Here is a 20,653-nt window from a genome sequence, read left to right on the forward strand (position 1 = left end):
ATTTGTCATCCATGCAAGTTCAGTCGGAAAATAAATATGATTGGATAAATGCAATAAGTTCATTAAATGTCAGTTTAAAAATTATGAAAAAATTTGTTCAAATTATAGCTAATAAAAGGAGATCGCAATAGCTCAGTTGGTAGAACACTTGCTTCACACGCAAAGGGACTGAGATTGATCCCTGGTGCAATGGAGATTTTTTTTCTGACCCCCCTTTCCACCCAGCAGCAAAGATTGCGTAGCTGGGTCTGCTCTTTGCAATAGACTAGCATCTATTAATCTAAAGGCTAACATACAATTACTATTGTCTGTTTCAGGCTATAGAAACTTGGATCCACTCCAGCTCCACAGGCTAAAGGGCTCTGAAGGACTTTTGATGACTAATAACAATGCTAAAACTGGGATATTGTATATATATAAAGAAGAGAAGTATAACCATAAAATCCTTTTTAGTGTTTAATTGATGAAAACAAAAAAATTTTTAAACCATCTTGACAATTTTTTTTAAAGTAAAAGAAAGCAAAATAAAATTCCTTTTTTTAAAAATTGAAAAAAATATTTCAAAATTACATTTTCCATCAACCATTCTCTGTAGTTCTCTTGCTAATTCCTGTAAAAGAAAGAAAGAAAAAAAATATCATTTAAATTTTTACATAGTTAATAATTCCTGATTTTTATTTTTTTTTCTCTCTCTTTTGAATTTGTTCTTTTTTATTTTCAAATTATTCTTTTCTTGTCATATTTTTTTTCAAAATGAAAAAGAAAAGAAGAGCATTGGAAAACAACTGACTTGATTTCTATCTCCCAGGGATTTCGTGGAGCAGAGAATGAGAGGTGGGGGGAAACTTGACAAGAATGTCAAATGACATATGAGTTTCACATTAAGTTTTTTCTTGTCTTATCATCTTTTAAATAAGTGCTTAGTTCATGCACAGATGAAACCTACTTCAGCTATTTTATTCCCTTATACTCCTTTAAACTTTGGACAACATGGGTGATTCCTGTTGACATCAGGCATCTTGTTTGATAGATTATCTATATTCCTTCGTTGAATGCCTAGGTTACGATATCTAATGGTACCGTTGCGAAAGGGCGTAATTTTTTTCTTTCAATACTCCTTTCAGACAGATTTGTTGCATTCCTTTAGATATTATGTTTTTTCTCATATCTAAAAAATGACACCCATTTAATTTTAACTGCTGATAACAGAAAATTTATGCTTTCTGTAAATTATTATTAGGTGATACACGAAATAAATATTTTCGTATTCTGATAGACTAAACTTCCTAATTTGAAATCATCAAAACTATTATTTTAAACATGTCAAAAAAAAATCCTAATATTCAGGATCAAAGAAGGGAAGGGAGGGAGGCGGGGGAATCACAGAAAACAAAACAAAACAATGTTCTTTGATTGTTTCTAAATGTTCTTTTGTAGAGACATAATTCTAAATAAAAGCAGTGAGAGAAGGACAAGGATATCACCTACCTTAAGTTTTGAATGAGTCCTGACTTCAATGGTTTGCATCAACAGTTTTTCAATTGACAAGTGATCACTCTGTGTGGGAAGAAAATAATACATTTAAAAATAAAAAAATGTTTGGGAAAACTAATAAAATTTTAATTAAATATGCGTCAATAATTCTAAACTGACAACGAATCACCCTGTATAGAAGAATATAATTAATACAAAAAAATATTTCAGAATACAAAAAATAATTAAATCATAAAAATGTATAAAAAATAGTTAGATATATAAATCAATTAAGGAAGGACAACAAAAAGAGAATTTTTAAAACAAAGGTGTCCATAGAGCATAAAGAGGCTTTCTAGCTCACTGGCTAATGTGTCCGCTTGCCACCATTCTCTCTCTCTCAGCCAGGTGGGGAGTGTTGCATCAATTAGCCCTTCATAACCTTTATTTCTCATCTTTATTGACAGAAGAGCCAGTTCCACACCTTTTCTGAATATATATTAAAAATGACAACGTGCTGTACCTTTATAGCAAGTCCCACTTTCCGACCTTCGACTGCCGTCATGGGTGGCTGGTGGGAAATTTGTAAAGGTTGTCCTTCATCCTCCTCACACACGTGCACACTCAGCTTGTGGACTGAAAGACAAAACAGTGTGAAACTGTTTTTACATTTGTCACCAGACATTATTACAAAGACATATAATAAAGTAAAAAAAAAATAATAAAGTAAGAAATTAAGCTCTTTGATTTTGAGATTTAAAAAAAAATTTAAAAAATAAAGAGTTGTTCTTCATATCCATGCTCAAATGTAACGAAATGCAAGTATAGTGCTGGGGAAATTGCTAATAAAATTAAACGAATTTCTTCTCATTGATCAATTTGAAATTATTGTGTCCTCTACTGGAGGAAAAATAAAAATAAAATATACAAGGGGTCCACAAAAGCTGGGTCCATGAGGTACTTTTATAAAAAATTTATTTTCATTTATTCATTCATGTTAAAATTTGTGAGAGGTCGTGTGAAAATATTATTCATTTAAATCCCAATTGAATAAAAATGTTTTTTTTTTCTTTCTAGAGGAATTATTTCTCACCACTATGTACCCAGATTTTATGGACACACCGTAGATTAAATTGTTAATCAATTGACAAAATAAACTCACTGATGTAACCATCTGCAGGCTTCTCTTTCTTTAGTTGATCTCTGGATATAGAAAGCGAGAAGAAAAAAAAATGTCATTTGAGTTTGTAGCAATAAAAAGTTGTAAATGATATAGCATTATAATTATTGTTATAATAATAATAATAATAATAATAATAATAATAATAATAATAATAATAATAATAATAATAATAATACCAATTATAATCATCATCATTATTATTATTATTATCATCATCATCATTATTATTATCATTACTTCAAAAAATGACCCAATTACTATTTTAATAAGAGATACATCGAATGCACAATAATCGACGAAAGACAACTATCACGACACACATTCTAACTTTAAATTGCGTTTTGTTTGCATTCCAGAATGGATTTCTGCTTTGTTAACATAAAAAATTAGAACATACCACATGCCTATTTCTGTTACAAAACTCTGTCAACATAAATATTCTAAATTCTAAAATATTATTTCATCAGTGCAGTTAATAATATTATTATTGTTATCCTCATCATCATCATCATTATTATCAGTACAATTGTTATTATAAAATTGTATTTCACAAGTCTATTTTATCCGAGGAAAAAAAAATCATCATTGCTTATTTGTTTTAATTAAAAAATATCAAGTTTTACCCTAGATTTGCAATTGGAACATTCCAGGCATCAGACAGACTCCAACTCCTATAGATAGTGTGCAGTTGGCTGAGAATCTCACAACATTGCCATCCAGAAATATAATGGACCAACACACAATACTACGTGTAACCTTAAATGTTTATAGTCTGGTTAATACAGATTAATGAGAATTACTTATAAACGCGGATGGCAAAAAACAATAACAAAGACGTCAACTTCATTCTATCTATAGCCCTACCCTATCTACAAATCTGGACCTACCTCCAGTATGATATGGTCAAGGATTTACTGAGAGCGTATTCTTCAATGTGAATGCTGTCTCCGAGTCTGTCACTCATCAGCCGCTTGGTCTGAAAGTACAAAAATGGTTTGAAGTAGTTATGGAGATATAATCATAAAGGCGACGACTCTGACTCTAAATGAGTCTATGTCTATTGATGCTATAAAAGAGTCTTATGCTATAATGATAATAATGATGATACAACAACCACTAATACTACTACTATGTACTACTACTACTACTACTACTACTACTACTACTACTACTACTACTACTACTGCTACTACTACTACTACTACTACTACTACTACTACTACTACTACTACTACTACTACTACTACTACTACTACTACTACTACTACGAAGAAGAAGAAGAAGAAGAAGAAGAAGAAGAAGAAAAAGAAGAAGAAGAAAAATATAATAATAATAATAATATTAATAATAATAATAATAATAGTAATAATAAAAATAATAAATATTAGCACTTATCTAAGACTTTACCCAATAAAAACAGCCTCAAAATGCTCTACAATTGGAAGTATTTGAGCTAAATAAATTCTCAAAAGTACTATAACCAAACAAACTGCAATTAAAAACGATACCTGTGAGTGTAGAACTTCGAGTTGAAGAGATTGGCAAAATGAATCTTAAAACGAGTCAAGGAAAAACAATTTGTTCCATAAATATCTTAAGTCTGAAAAAATATACGCTGTTTAAATTTTAAACTTGAATTAGTGATGAATATTTTTTTAATTTTAGTAAATACGACAGCTTTCATTAATTATCCCATTTGATGACAACCATAAAAATCAGTGACACGTCAATTTTTCTCAAAATCATTTTGATAACAAAGTGTAAAGGAAGTCAACATATACACACTGTCGTGCACACAGACATCTATGATATCAAAGTTGGCAAATCACAAGTGGCACATTAAATTTCATACCCACCAAAAATTTCTTCCAACAGAACTTTTCGGAATATTTTAAAACTCCAGCTGGAAATTCTGGATGCAGTCCAAATAGTCGGATGTCCAATCAAAGTCTGGAAACTGACATCTCTGTAAAATGCTTTCATATATCAAAATAATGACTACCAAACAAAACTATAATCACTATGTCTAGAAATTACACTGAATGGATTAGCCAAAGCTGTCAAAGAATCGAAAAAGCGTTCATAGATCAACAAAACAAACAATAACATCTGTAAAGGATACGCAAAACTTTGTATAAATCATGAAGAGGTTGATCCACATGAAGGAGCCTTGATTGAGCCAATTCATGAATATAATGAACCTTGAAAGAAAAGAAAAAATATAGTAAAGATCGCAATTCATTTATAATTTGTTAGCTTTTCAAGTAGAGTGAAACAAAACCCAAAATACTTTCATATTTTTGTCATGGATTTCCAAATTAGAAAATCAAAACATTACCCATGCTTTATGTTTTTAATTTCATAATTTTATTTTATAGTTCAATAGATTAAATTGTTCAAACTTGAAATTTAACAATGTTTTTGTGATCTTGAAGATCAAAGCAAAAAGCAAAAAGTGACAAAACTGAAACTGAAATGTCTTCTGAGTCGTAAAATAGTTGTTAAACAAAAACATTTAAAATTGGAAATGACATGACATAATCTTTTTATCTTTGCTAAAATCAAATGCTGTATGATCCACGTTAGTAATTTCTTCCAAAAACATATCTGCACCCCCCCCCCCCCCCAACCATTCTTTACATAAAGCTACCTATTCTGCATAATCTTGTTTAATCTTTTTCACACCAGTAGGCAAAGTCTAGTATCCCTGATCCGATAACAATAATCAAATAATATCAATTACACGGGATACATACCTGCATGGAATGGACGAGGGATTTACCATCTGAAAATAGAATATAACGCAAATAAAAGGTAAAATGACAAACAAAGAAAGGAATACGTTAAAGTCAAACTTGTAAGTGTAAGATACAAGATAGCCTTTAGCTACAATCAAAAGTTGTTACTTTGTACTATCAGCTGACATGTACAGCTTCATTCATTCAATGTATATGAAAGGATTTCATCCAGATTGCTAAAATACTTGCAGACCAGTATATTTAAACATCTAAAAAATTTGTAGTTTACAGGTTTTAAAAAATAGTAATCACAATAAATAACCTTATACACTATTGCCTTCCTTCATTTTTCTTTCATGGTGTATGCGTGTACTTCATATTTTTGTAAGTGACAAATATTTTGTAAATTTCCTTTTTGAATGGATAAAATTTATATGATCTTATCTTTAGAAGTTTACAACTGAAACTTAATGGTAAAAAAGTAAAACTAAAATATGCACACCAGTTAGTGGCATTGATAAAGAATGTTCAAAGTATGCCCAGAAGGCAGTACTTTCACCAACTTGAAGTTCAAATCCTTATTTAATGTTGGCAATATGAAATTTAAAAAATAACATTTACATTTTTACATATCAAAAATACAAAATCTGTGGGAAATTGTAAAGGCAGTATCCTACCAAAGTTACTTTTTGAATTTGAAAAAATGGGGAAGAGAAATATGACATTTAAAAAAGTCAAACTTACAATCAAACAAAAAAAAAACAACACCCAAACCCTTAGACGTTAAAGGTATTTCAAAATCGTTCTTCTAGGTTTAAACAAGAGTGTTTTGTTTTGGTAGAAAAAAAATCCTTACGTCCGGTCTCATTATCTTCAACAAGGAAGCTGACATCCAGCAGACGCCATGGTATGGTTGGTGTGTCTCCCATTAGGGTTAAGGTGACCTGAAAGAAAATGGGAATTCTCATCTTCAAGGATTGTCAAAACACAAACAAAGCATCTCAAATTCTTTCCTACCCCTTAACTTGCAATAACGACAATTTTAAACAAATTTAAGTACAAGACAAAAGTTACTTGTTCTGGTAATGAGAAATGAAAATAGGTCGTTTAGAAAATCATGTATATCACAGTCGCAATTAACTTCAATGCACAGAGTTACGACTTAATGACAAGACAAGCAATATAGTATATATATGACATACTCATTAACCAGAGTGATAATGAAGGGATCCCAATACCTTGGGGCAGAGAAGTCGCTTCACAAGAAAAGGCACTGGTATTAAGCCCAGCTGCAGTTGATAGTTTTTTCTGCCCCCCCCCCCCCCCCCCCCCCATATTAGTGATCAGATAGTTGGGCCTGATAGATGCCATGGAAAGTCATTCTTGACATTAGACTAAAGTCTGATACAAACACTACAATAAATGGGATAAACTCAGCCTCTGAGGACTTCTGCATAGCATCCAACTTTACAAAAAGCTAAAACGGGAAACCCTAAAGTGCACTACTGTCATTATCCAAAATGGCAGTTTGTTTTGGATTATAAAATATAATCTAGATTTAGAGATATACTCTCTATTTGTCTGTTCCTTGTTTTAATTTGCTAGTCAAAATAGCATAATCCTGAGACATGCCAGGATCATTTCCAAACATATAAACAGTCCAATATTTTTTCAAAAATCTAATTTCTCTTTTTCTCCAGTTTGCCAAATCGGGACAGTTGGCTGCTATGCTAATGTAATGATATAAATAGTATTTTATACCTCAAATTCGTGTTCCACAAAAAACTTGACCCTTCCTTGATCTGAAATTTAAAAAAAAAATTTAAAAAGTCAGTTTTATATCAAGACTAAAATACCTTTTCACACAACCAACCATGCTTTACATGATTTAAATCGCTGAGAAAACGCGTATGCCTTTATTTCAAATCTATTTATCAGGATTGTGAATTGAAGCTAACTCATTTCCAGTCAATGTCTGCCTAAGAGATAACATCAGATGGAAGGATTGTGAAGCACCTCAGATTTTCAATGGGGTGACATATAAAATATGTCAATTATCACCATTAAACCAAAGCAGGTCCAAGGACCCACCTCCTCATTATGGGAAATTTTGTCAGGTAAACCAGATGAAAAAAGAGAATTATTTGTTAAAATTATTTTTAAAAAATAAAAAAAGAGAGAATTTTATTCTTCAGCCATTTAAGAACATCTCCTCAATACAAGAAGTACTTATGATCCAAGTCTCATCTTCAGGCTACAAACATAACCATCAAATCACCCTGGCATAATACTGTTTTCATGTAACAAGTCACATATATCATTGTATTTTTGAACACTTCGAGTAAAGCATACAGAAATAAAAAAAGAGTAAGAAAATGAAATAACTCAACAAACAGATAATTAATAAAACCAAAGTCAATACAATTAGTTATATCATATTCAATCATAACTCCACAAATAGATTGTAAAGAAAACTACTTATTAATGTTTTTTTCATAAAAATTTATTCACTTTCTTTTTGTCAAGTTATGAAAAAAGCAGCTAATTGTCTTGTCTTTGGTTTTTGTTAATTATCAGTTTTCATTGTCTTGGGTTTTTTTGGTTTCTGTTTGTTTCATGTACTATCAATCTATTTGTTGAGACAATTACCAATCTTCAGTCTCCTCATTTGTTTCGGCAGCTCGTTAGAGACGAGCCTGTACTGGATAACTTCGTTAAGTCTTTGAAGTGTTTGTCGTTTTTCTTGTGGTGTGATGGGGTCTGGTGGAATGATGCGTTCCTGATGTACAAACAAAATGCAGAAGAAAGTGTTATAAAATTTCATCTACAAAATATCAAACAGGTTATATTGGTTTAGCTATTAGAAACATGTAAATACTACTTGTTTGGAAAGAAAGCAACAACTCAAAAAAAAAAATTATAAATGAAAGAATTAAAAATATAAACTAAGATCTCAGCAACACTAATCACCTTGAACAACCTTTCATGGGATTTGGAGCTACACAAATTATAATTGTTATCAGTATTATTATTATTATTATTATTATTATTATTATTATTATTATTATTATTATTATTATTATGATTTCAAAGTTCGAATTTAAGTAACAAAATTAAAAATATATGCAACTAAAAACAAAAATCTATGTGAAATTGAAACACAAAACTAAAACAGTCCACATACCCTGATGCAGGAGGGAAGCCTTGGGTAGCTGCCAGTGGTGAGGACATCAATAGCACATGGGAGGGAAAAGTTGGGCAACCTGAAATCACAAAATTCATTTGCCATTTTATCATTATCCTTCTCAGCAAATACATTTTTAAGAACAAGAGCTAAGAGTATTATATGCGTATTAACCAGAAGTAGTGAGTGGATTGGCAACTGATGTTCACCTTATTCTTTTCAAAACCTCTGACAAGTGACTATCATATTATGCTAATTTTAGTATCATTCATTCAGTGCTAATGGTGACAAAAGGTGAAAAAGGAAAACAATTTTGAACAATCGTCTTTAAGCCCCATTTTTACTGCACTAATCCCCACTTGATACTCTACTCCTCTGACAAGTGACTATCATATTATGTTAATTTTAGTATCATGCATTCAGTGCTAATGGTGACAAAAGGCGAAAAGGGAAGACAATTTTGAACAATTGTCTTTAAGCCCCATTTTTACTGCACTAATCCCCACTTGATACTCTACTATTTCTGAAGAGTGGGAAACTGCACCTGCTTGTTCCACCACACATCAAGTCTCTCACTGTCAGTACATTTGATTTGGGGGAAATGTAACTTTTTAAAAGAAGGAAATTCTTCCTCTAACACCCACATTGCGGAATTGTGAGGAAAACCAGAAGCACTGATAAGTTGATGATTTGGCAGTTGGTCGCTATACATTGGTATGTCACCCAACCCACCTGGCTGAAGCAAGCGTTTCTTTGGCCATCTTGTGAAGACTGTCAGCTGTTTCTACAAAGTACATGGATTGCTGTTCCAAAAAGTTGCAAATGTCCTGAGCAAAAAAAGATCAAAACCCATAAATTATTATAATTAAAGTCAAAATAAAACACTAGCTGTAATTTCAAAATAATGTAGAAAAGGAAGATATAGCATAACAACAAAACTAATAAGGAACAGAAGAAGAAGTAGAAGGAGAAGAAGAAGAAGAAGAAGAAGAAGAAGAAGAAGAAGAAGAAGAAGAAGAAGAAGAAGAAGAAGAAGAAGAAGAAGAAGAAGAAGAAGAAGAAGAAGAAGAAGAAGAGGAAGAAGAAGGAGGAGGAGGAGGAGGAGGAGGAGGAGGAGGAGGAGGAGGAGGAGGAGGAAGAGTAAGAGTAGGAAGGTATGTTATAACTCTTTATGGGTACATTTATCATAGCTTAAAATGAACATGTCAACAAAAAAATATTAATAATTCTGTATTTCACTTTACCAGTAACACCCTCCCCCACTTATATTGTAAAGCATACCTAATTATCATTTTAGGCCAAATCTGAGCACTGTTCACCATTGTTTTACCGTCTGATTGATCCTGTTATCTTATAAATTTGTATGACTTGAGCCAGGCATACTATCCTCAACCTATTACTGATTAAAGTTGTGAAGGGATAAAGATAATTCTAAAAAGTAGTGATTTTCTCCCCTTCTACAACCTGTCAATGCAGACAGAAAATTGACATCCTGCTATTACAATCACAACAAAGTTTGAGATTAAACCCCAAAAGACTGTACGTAGTCTTTCGGAGACATAAGGCTCATAGAGCCAGAGTTTATCCTGGTTTCTGTTGAGTTAAATGGACAGTAGCAGTTGATAGCTATCCTTCTGATAGGATGCTCCGCTGATATATCACAAAGTAATTCTCGTCAGATTTAAAAGGCTAAGCTACCCCATCACTGCTGAGTGGACCTCGAGTCTTAAAATCTTGACATCATCCAGGACAATAAATGTCCTTTTGCTTGAGAGGCAAGTGCTCTACCAACTGAGCTATGGCAGAAAACACAAGAAGGCCCAAAATGGGGGTCTCCTTTTGAAATAAACTTATTTCTATGAAAAAATCCAAATTCACTTATTTTTTTGTGTGTTTTGTGTTGATTTATGGTTAAGGAACCTGTGTGAGCAGTTTGAAAAAAAAATATTTTGTTGTTATTAAGATATTGTTTGTTGAAGTGTTTTTTTATGGGTTTTGGCGACAACAACGTTTTCATTTCAGCCACGGTAGTTTCGGAAAACTGCGTTAAAGAAACATGAAATCAACTCAGAAATTCTTTGAATGGCCATATTTTGTGAAATAAAACATTAAAAAATCGGAGAATGAGTTTCATTTTTAAAAATAATTATGATTTCATGCTTAAAATAAAGAAAAACTGCCGTTTTCGAAAACACAAAGTTTTGGGGACTTCGTAATTCTTCCATAGCGAGGCTCTTACTTCCTGTAAAATACGAGTCAAAACATCCGGTGTCTACATCGTTTTTCCATAGCTGCAGTTTTTGTTTACGGCCCTAAAACGTTATCCGATAACTTTGACGAGTGAAAATTGGTAAGTTGACTATTTTTATTATAATTTTAAGTATTTTAGTATAATCATTGTGAAATTCAAAGGATTTGTGTTAGTTTTAATGCCCGTTTTTCTGTGTGTCGCTCTTCCATAGCAGTTTTTCCATAGCAGAATCAAGCCGGCTTCGATTGTTTTGATTCTGATAATTCCATTTCTAACCCCTGAAAGTCGATAATCGACTTATTTTATTGTAAATATATGATGAATAACAAGATAGAAACCCACAACTACGCAGGATGATGTTATTTTGGCTTGAAATGCCTTGATTTAATGTGCGATACGGCAAAGTTTGGAAAACTGCTATGCCACAGAATAGCGAAACCAATATGGCGGCTGATTCACGATAATGGCATGGCTGGCGACCCATAAGAAATCAACTAAATTTAGATTAAATTTATGAAAATGATAAACAGACGTTATTTTTATCAAATTTGAATAGAATTATGTTCCCTTTCATTTAATTTGATTCCCACCATTTTTCTTTCTTGTATGATTCAGATAACATCAGTAAAATTTCTCTAATTAGTTGTACATTTATTTCAGCTACTTTTCTTCATATAAATATTTCGATGATTATATGTTATTAGACTCATTATTAATATTATTTGCTAATTTGTATATTTTTCTTTGGGCAGGTTCTTTTATTATTTCATATTGCATTACACTTCTTAACATATGAGATATAAACACAACTTTCTATTTGACTTTAATGTAATACCAGAACCATATTTACCTATCTTTCCCAGATCAGACTGTCAGTGGTGAAGGTGGGGGAGTACCTCAAAATAACATGCGAGATAAACAAGCTCACAAAGACTTTTTTTGCTGTTGTAAGAAGTTTTTCATACCTTTAATGCAATATTTTGTAATATTTATAACTCATTTTCATGTTTTCTGAAGTTGCAGGTGGTAAGTAAGCTGTTGTTTGACTTTGAAATTTGAATTTTTTTTTTATGATAAGAATATACCTATCATCTTGTTTCTTGTAAATTTTCCACAGGTTTCAACCCCACCAGAGCCTTCTTCTGATGCTCCATTCGTGCGATTCATGCGGAAGGGCCCTGGCAAGAGTTATGTGTTTGGTGATGTTCCAGATGAAAGCTTCATCAGTCAGGGCCCTCCGGACAACTACCGCTGGACAAAAGTGCCCTCGGAGCAAGTTACGATTGATAACAGGGGGCACTATTTTTTAAAATTATAATTGATTGTATATATTAACCTTTATTTGTATTTGCTGTATATATTAGATTTATTGATTATTTATAACATTTCAAAGAATTTTATACTTTAAAATAAAAAAACATGAAAACTTCAAATTTTTCCGACTCGTGTCCTTTTGTATTTTTTTTTTTTACATTAAAAAAAAAAATATGGCAAGAATCCTGCTATTATTTTGAGAAAAATGCATGGGCTGCTTAGTTATGCTGTTTTAAGATGATTTCAAATGCCTGGGGGCAGGTTTGCATTGAAATTTTGGTGATCCTGAGAATTACCAGAAATTTTCAAAAAAACGGAAGAGTTGTCTTTCTTTGACAATTTCTCTTCATGTAAGAGGCCTGCTGCTCTCAAAAGCTATTTTTTCGGAATCTGCAATGATTAACCTTTCATTTGATACCAAATATGATGTGTTTGGAGTATTTTGAAAATTGGTCAAAATGGGCCCCAAAATGAAAACCCTCTGAGACCCTTTGTGTTTTCCGCCCTATCAAAAACTCCAACCCGCCACAAAAATTAAAAACAAAATCACAAACTACACTTTTTGCTTTTAATCAAGCTCTGCAACAAAAATTGAGAAGCAGGATTACATACCATACACTTGTCTACTTTGGAGGCACTGTTTGCCCATTTCACCAAGGCCAACAATCTGACAAATAGCTGTCTGGTACGACTAGCAAATTGGAAAATTTCAATTTTCCTGAAAAATAAAGCAATTAACGATGGTTATAGTTGACTATGAATTTCGTGATAAATCATTAAAACAGACCAACTTATCTACATTATTTTGTGGTGATCAATACCATGACATAATTTATCTTATTGGATATCTGTGGTGAATGCTTAAATCAAACAACACAATTTGACACTTATATAAAAATAATGTTGTTTTTGTTGTTTTTAAGGGTTTTACGGCGCTTGCAACACATTAAAGTCATATCAGCGCCAGTAAAAGGGAAGAAAATGGGATAGTAAAAAGTTCTAGAATTACAATTAAAGCACAAAAGAAAAGGTAAGACAAAGAGGAATTGGTTGAAATATGGAACAGATGTAGATTCCAAAAGCACACCGTCAAAGTACTTAGTTTGAGATCACCTAAAAGTCTCATCCAGACACAAGCACAGGTCCCAACTAAGAGGAATACACTCAAATGTTTACCAATCATATAATAAACTAAGCATAAAACAATGCATAACAGAGAGATGATTTATAAGGAAAAAAATATAATCTCCCAAAACTATAACTAGACATTCGACTGTTTCCCTCCCAGCCAAGGAACTCCGGCAAGGGTCAGGACAAAACTAAGTAATCTCATTCCAAGACAATGACAGGAAACAATTGGAAAATGGGTATAGGGTGATAGAAGACACAGCATGTACCTCCCTGCCCACTATCGGAGGTCAGGATCCCCACCCAGTATAAAAATAAGACGAGTATATTTTCAGATGGTGGAAATATCAAAAAAATGTTCACATGCATTTAGGTGGTTAGTAATAAATAAATAGATAAATTAATAAATAAATCAAAAATAATATATTATACATAAATATCTTTTTAAACACTTACATAAAAAAAGAAATAAAAATGGATGATAAAGGAAAAGCATTTTAAATACTTTTTCATTTAAGAATTTTAGCCTCATAAACCTTTAAAGTTTAATCAACAACATAGATTAGACAGATGATTGTCTCTAAACTTCAAAGAAAAATAAGGGAAGGATCTTCTGCTTTTGTAATTTCTAAAGCTCCATAAAAAAACACATTAAAAAAAATAGAAAACACAAATCTGTAAAAATCATTTTTATAAAATAAGGTTATTTGGCTTGAAAGAGTTAGTATACCTGTCCATGTCAGTTTTTCTTGGCAACCTGTGAAAAAAAAAAAAAAAGAAAAAGAAATTAAAAGAATAATACAAAACAAAAATAGAAATCAGTTTAAGATATAGGGTCTATGGAATCAGAGTATCTAAGTTGCTTGCTACCCTTTGAGGGTCCCGATGACTCAGTTGGCAGAGCACGCAAAGGAACCGGTATCGATTTCTCGAGTAATTATAAGAGATTTCTTTCTGCCCACTCAATAGTGATCGGGTAGCTGGGTCTGTTAGATTTGGTTGAAAGCAAAAAATTGCTACCATCTGACAGCTGGATAATTTCAGCTCCATGGATCCTACGGCTTTGAAAGACTTCATAAATCATAAAGTTGTTTAATTCAGGAGGCAAATATTCACTGAACTATTACACAAACACATAGACCGACCCCTTTCTGAATGCTGAACTCCAGTAAAAAGACATTATGTACATACTTTTTTTCGTTTAGCAGGTGATTAGAAAATATACTGAGGGTTTATAATATATTGAATTCCGTAAATATACGGAAAATTGGCAACTTTGCAATGGAGAAACTAAAAAAAAAAATATGCACACACACACAAAAATAAAAAACATGAGCTTTCACAGAGGCTCCTACCCCCAATAGCCCCAAAGAGGAATCATAGCACATAAAAAGCGGAATTTGAGACCAAAAAGCAGAATAAACTTACTAATATTAACTATGACATGATTTGCTGCAGATAATGTAATAGACAATCCAAAGTCCTCAAATGATATACTATAAAATGTCTACAAAACTGCAAATTGTTTAAAGACTAAAAAGGGGGTCAAATAATAATAGAGGACACAGGCCCTGGCAGTCAGAGCAAATCATTAAACGGTTGGATTTAACCTTGTCAGGACCTCCTCCCCCCCCTCCCAACACACACCTAATCAAACAAATTTGCATGCCTGCACATGCACACACACACACACGCACATACATACACACACACACACACAAATACACAGCGCTAAAATTAGATAAGGAAAGAAGCCTACTCAATAATACTACAGATTGGAGCCAACATATAATATTACTAGGTCATTTACCTCACATTGTGGAGCCAACAATAATAATAATACTTCAGTCATTGACTCCTCCCACCCCCTCCCTAAAATATAATATTATCTGACATCAACTGCACAGACTATGAAGGAAATAGTCAGACACACAAAATGTGTGTTGATTGACCATAGAGGATGATGACGAAATAAACCATAGCTAACATTTTAAAATTATTTTTCTTGATTGAAAAGTGGAATTTTTGCCTTGAAAGCGGAATCGCGGAATGTAGACCAATTAAGAGGATTGATTCCGCGAAAAGCGGAAGGGTAGGAGCCTCTGCTTTCATATAGCACAATACCGACTGGTCATGTGATGAGAAGAGAGGACCAGGAAAACTGAGTGTGACTAGAAAGTCAACAGGAGAGAGAGCCCCTGGAAGACAGTGATAATGATGGGTTCTCTGATAGACTGGCTGGGAATGGAAAGAAACAACAACACCATAATAGCAACGGAAAAAAAGAGAGGAGTAGAGAGCTATGACCACCGACACCACTAAGGAGGGCACAAGATGATGATACCCCCTGAATGTGCTTAAAGTTCTTTAAAAGGTCCCAAGCATATGATACCCCCTGAATGTGCTTAAAGTGCTTTTAAAAGGTCCCAAGCAAACAGCAACATTTACCAGGTAGACTGAACATGATCTTTGTTAGCCTTGTTACCATTTTGGCACACCATGTCAAAACAAACCTTGGGATAGGATGGAATGCAGCAGTGCTGCCTACCCCTCCATGTAAAAATGTACAATGGAGAACCAAAATGAGTAAGATTTTGATAAAACGCATATAATCCTTCAAAAAACTACAATTAGAGTTAAATCTGATAATGGACAATTAGACCATAATAATATTACAATCAACATTTAAATTAATGAATAAACTTTCTTTATAAACTACATATTATATTATCGACTACCAGAATCCACTCATAAATATGATATGACCAAGCCAGATAATATTATATTGAACTTCCGGGTCACAAAACAGATTAAAGTGTTTAAGAGCTCTAAAAGAGTGTAGGAGTAGGATTGTTAAAATGCTTACATAATAAAAATATAATAATTTGCTAACGATCCTCAACAAATTTCGTACAATTAACGAAAATGCTCAAGAATATACATTTTTAATGTACAGTTGGCACAAATGATATGGGATGAATTGATGTAATAAGTTGATAAGTTGATAGACAAAAATTTTTATCAACACATTATTTTTAAAAGGCCAAATAAAATAAAAAATTAATTTAAAAAATAAAATAAAATAATTTGAGACGAGACAAAAATTTTATTCAGAAAGATATAAATATTCAAAGAAGACTTACAGTTCTGACAACACCATGAGTTCATGATGAGTTCGTTGCAATCCATATTCAATCAACACAGCCAGTGGGATGGTTCCTCCCGTTGGTTGGGAGGGGGGTGCTCCACCCATCATTAAACCCCCAGATGGAGTCATTGTGATGTGTTAAGTATCCAATCCTATTTCACTCTTGATCTAAAAGAGAGAAAAGCATGAAATGATAAACAAAAAAAATTCTCTAAATCTAATTAAACCCCTCAACCTTTACCCCCACCATCTTAATTTCTTCGAAAGTCTCTAAAACTTTATTGATCATGATCAATACCAAGCTGCTAGAACTAGAAGCTGTGGACTGTAAAAAAGGTAATAAACAAAAATGAATACAGCTTCAAAAAAGATAAAAATACCAAACACGGAACATTTGGGGCTCAAAACTGTTAAATTTGGGATCATCCATTGTAAAGGATAATGATAAGTAGCTTATGAAATTCTTAATATCATATAAGAGAATATCATGTTTTTATTTCAAATTCCATGCTTTTCCCCTCTGTGCCAAATTCACCATTCATTTATGTGATACAGTGTTTCGTTTCATCACAAAACCAAGTGATATTGAGTCATGGTCTGTGACTGGATGGGTGACAGTAATCGTGGAAAATTTTGGCCCTGATGTCATGTCCTTTGGTAAGGCACATTACACACATTACCCCATTCGACCCAGGTGTGAGTACCTACTTGGCTATATGCAGTGATGGGTATTAATAATGTTAGTACAAAAAGGACGCTTAATCGGTAGCCGGTAATGTCTGATATGGAAATATATTCCATATATTATATGGACTGCTGGGTGAATAAATAAAACATTGTGAAGCGCATAGAGCATGAAAAATCAATGGAAACGCACTCTATAAAGGTTCTTTTTATTAATTTGTTCATTACAATTATGATCCCAATGTACTGTACTGAGCTACCCTCCTCCTATCGCATCCCATCATTTTATTTGAGATGTTTCAAATCTAACAACACGCTTGTCAATTTCATTCATAAAATTCCCATAATATACATTTATGGAGTTTTTCTTGCGTTTTATTTATTTTTAAAAAATCATTTGACGATTGGCCAATTTTATTGTCAAGGTCTTAGAAAATCACTATCTTTTCTTTTTTTTAGACATTTCTCTTTTGAAAAGCAAAAAAATAATACTACTTCTCTGGCTATCAAAGCATCGTTAAAAAAACAGAACTTTTACTTTTAGTAGTAAAAAAGGAAGGACTTTGGTAGTTCCACAGCACGCCTAAATAGGGGAACATTTTTTGTTGTCAAGGAACCCCCTGAACCCACCCCCCCCCTCCTTTTTTTTTACCAGGGGGGGGGAACCCTCAACCCTAACTAAAGATGCTATTGCTATACACTTTTGCGATCACTTGCAAAATCGAAACTGATGGGAAACAGTAAGTAAGAATGGCGTGAGCCGGAGTTTTAAACAACATCCAACTCAGCAAATTGTTTTTTTTTAAATTAGATAAATCACACCACTTATTATAAAAATGAAACTTAACTCTCACTAAATTAAATCACTAAATAATAAATAGTAATATATATTGGAATATAAAAACTTATTGAAAGTCCATTCATAATGGCTAAAAGATTACTAATATAGGTGTTGTGAAACTACAGGAGTCCTCCCGTGTAAAAATACAATTAATTACTCCGCTTGGAAGAAGGAGTACTCCATTTAGTTGTTTTTTTGTGTGGGACGGTAGGTTGTGATTTTTCTTCACTGACTTTTAATTTTAAGGCCGGAACACTCAGGAAAATAAACTTGAACTCAATTTCTCAGAATGGTCGGCTAGCCTCCATTAGCTGATGGGTTACGAATGCGACGTTGATGCAAAAGCAAATTCTCAAACTCAAACAGAGTGGACAGGGAATTCTCACGAATCATCAAGCTAGGGTTTTTAAGGCACATTGTTGTATTTATTATCAAAAAGTTGTGCTATCGCGAATACTCCATGGCATTCACTTTTGCACTTCTCACTGCACGGTCAAAGATAGAACAGAAGTAAACCTTAATAACAAAGCCAAAGTCTCAAGACGGGAACAGAGGTTGAAAGTGAAAGACATCATCATCATCATTGCCTTTTTCACCCTGGGTCAGGGTATAGGCCACAGACAAACAGTTTCCATCCTTCTCTATCCTGAGCCAACTTTTTTATCTCATTCCAGGTCTTACCACTTCTCTGTATATCAGCTTCTTTAATTCTTCTCCATGTTCCTCGTGGCCTTCCCCTTGATCTTCTGCCCTGAGGGTTCCAGTCCAATACTTTCTTTGTTATAGTTGAGTCATTCTTTCTAAGCGTGTGTCCAATCCACCTCCATCGTCTTCTTCCTATATCCTCTCCCACTGGTTTCTGCTGTGTTCTTTTCCATACTTCTTCATTTTTTATTCTATCCATCCATTTTATTCTGAGTAGCTTACGCATGCACCTGTTTACGAAAATCTGTACCCTCCTTATACATGCCTGTGATGCGTTCCAAGTTTCACATCCATACAGTAGGACAGACTTCACGTTTGAGTTGAAAAGTCTTAGCTTTAGTTGAAGGGAGATATCTTTAGTTCTCCAAACTCTGTTCAAAGATGTGAATGCAGCCTGTGCCTTTCCTATTCGTGCTTTCACCTCTGCTTCCGTGCCTCCATCCTTGTCAATTATACTTCCGAGATAGCAGAAAGTGTCTATATCTTCGAGTTCCTGATCTTTTACTTTGATCTGCTCCCTTTGACGCGTACCTATCCTCAAGACCTTTGACTTTGCAGGGTGAATTCTTAGACCAATTGATTCCGACAGGCTGTTTATAATTGTGGTTTTTGCTTGCATCTGGTCCTGGGTGTGGGACAAAAGAGCCAGATCATCTGCAAAATCCAGATCATCCAACTGTGTCCAGGGGTCCACTGTATCCCATTTCTTCTCCCTTTGGAGGTTTCCTTCATTAGCCAATCAATGGCAAGGATGAACAGGAATGGAGAGAGCAAGCATCCCTGCTTGACACCAGTCTTAATTTCAAAGCGAAAGTGAAAGACAGGATAAGCACAAACTCAAGAAGTCTAAATTCTAAACAGAACGTTGGGAATAAACGACAGGACAGGGCCCTAACAAGTTCAACAAGCGCTGGAAAAAGAAAACTAAAAAAATGCATGGCATACCCATTCACCCTTCAAATAGAACACTCTCGCAAATAACCAAAAAAGTCTTGAGAACGGAAACCGTTGGGAGAAATAGAGATCACAAGGCACAACAAGTTTATTTCCCCGAACATTCGGAGAAATAGATTAATAGATAGATAGTCACTTCGTAATTTTAATGCCAAATTAATGTGTTTTTATGAGTATTATGTGCAGTGTTTAAACAAGTTTAAGTTTACAATGTAGTTATACCCTACAAACTGTGGGGTGAGCCTCGACAATATTGGAGGATTCCACAAGAAAGAAGAAGACGCTAACTATCGATAATAGGTAAACAATAGAAAAATATTATCTAAATACAAAACTACGTCTACACAACGGTAACATTAAAATATGACATTTACATTAATAATTAATTTAATGCTGTGGCACATAGCACGGGAGGCCTTAAGGCCTCTCCATAACACTATTACCAATAATAAATTGCGCTTCACGATCTTTTACAACAGTCCAAATAGGATAATCCTAAAAATACAGTTGTTCGTTTGTTTTTGTTTTCTTCTTTTCACTTTCACCGGAACCGGTCTAGACCAAATAAAATGTCTCAATACAAAATCTTCGTAGGGATCTACCACAAAGTGTTAGCTCGCCAACTTCTTTAGATGACCAAACACGGGATGATAATATCTTTATCCTATCTTTCCTTTTCGTTTTTATTCCCGGCGTTTTCCCCCATTTCTTATCATTGATGTAAATGATTTTCCCTTCCAAGACTATTTTTCCTATCTATCTCTTTTATCTTAATTCTCTCATCTCAAATTTATAGTTGTCCATTGCACTGTTTCTGCATGTTCTCTCCGGGCGGTCTTATTCTTAACTGTAATGATGTATATTTATATTGAGTATACCTTGTAAAATATGCTATAAAACAAACTAAATTCTTCTTTTTTTTGAGATTTAAAATTAGGATAACACTTTTTTAATCAATTAAATAAATATATACATAGATTATAAATCTATTAATTAACTAACTAGCTAATAAATAAATAGATGTATAAACAACTAAATAAATAAATAAAC

The 20,653-nt window shown here is 33.3% G+C and overlaps 1 protein-coding gene across 1 annotated transcript in view; it reads right to left on the minus strand.

Annotated features, from left to right (window-relative positions):
* LOC144968126 (mediator of RNA polymerase II transcription subunit 14-like) overlaps window positions 1–20,182 on the minus strand; it is a 43,314-nt gene extending 23,132 nt beyond the window's left edge. Inside the window, exons 1-17 of the mRNA XM_078906137.1 lie at window positions 20,047–20,182; window positions 16,415–16,587; window positions 14,002–14,028; window positions 12,756–12,861; window positions 9,311–9,405; window positions 8,579–8,657; window positions 8,044–8,173; window positions 7,156–7,196; window positions 6,251–6,338; window positions 5,413–5,441; window positions 4,779–4,857; window positions 4,165–4,208; window positions 3,544–3,632; window positions 2,636–2,676; window positions 1,997–2,109; window positions 1,489–1,557; window positions 571–610 (exon numbers count right to left, since the gene is read on the minus strand). Of these exons, the coding sequence (XP_078762263.1) occupies window positions 571–610; window positions 1,489–1,557; window positions 1,997–2,109; window positions 2,636–2,676; window positions 3,544–3,632; window positions 4,165–4,208; window positions 4,779–4,857; window positions 5,413–5,441; window positions 6,251–6,338; window positions 7,156–7,196; window positions 8,044–8,173; window positions 8,579–8,657; window positions 9,311–9,405; window positions 12,756–12,861; window positions 14,002–14,028; window positions 16,415–16,548 (1,204 nt within the window). The 5' untranslated portion in view covers window positions 16,549–16,587; window positions 20,047–20,182. The remainder of the gene's footprint in view (window positions 1–570; window positions 611–1,488; window positions 1,558–1,996; window positions 2,110–2,635; window positions 2,677–3,543; window positions 3,633–4,164; window positions 4,209–4,778; window positions 4,858–5,412; window positions 5,442–6,250; window positions 6,339–7,155; window positions 7,197–8,043; window positions 8,174–8,578; window positions 8,658–9,310; window positions 9,406–12,755; window positions 12,862–14,001; window positions 14,029–16,414; window positions 16,588–20,046) is intronic.
* Between the last annotated feature and the right edge of the window lie 471 nt (window positions 20,183–20,653).

The sequence above is a fragment of the Berghia stephanieae genome, chromosome 3, assembly GCF_034508935.2.
Source record: "Berghia stephanieae isolate SIO BIC M18660-M18661 chromosome 3, UCSD_Bste_1.3, whole genome shotgun sequence".
In the NCBI taxonomy this organism is placed as follows: Eukaryota; Metazoa; Mollusca; class Gastropoda; order Nudibranchia; family Aeolidiidae; genus Berghia; species Berghia stephanieae.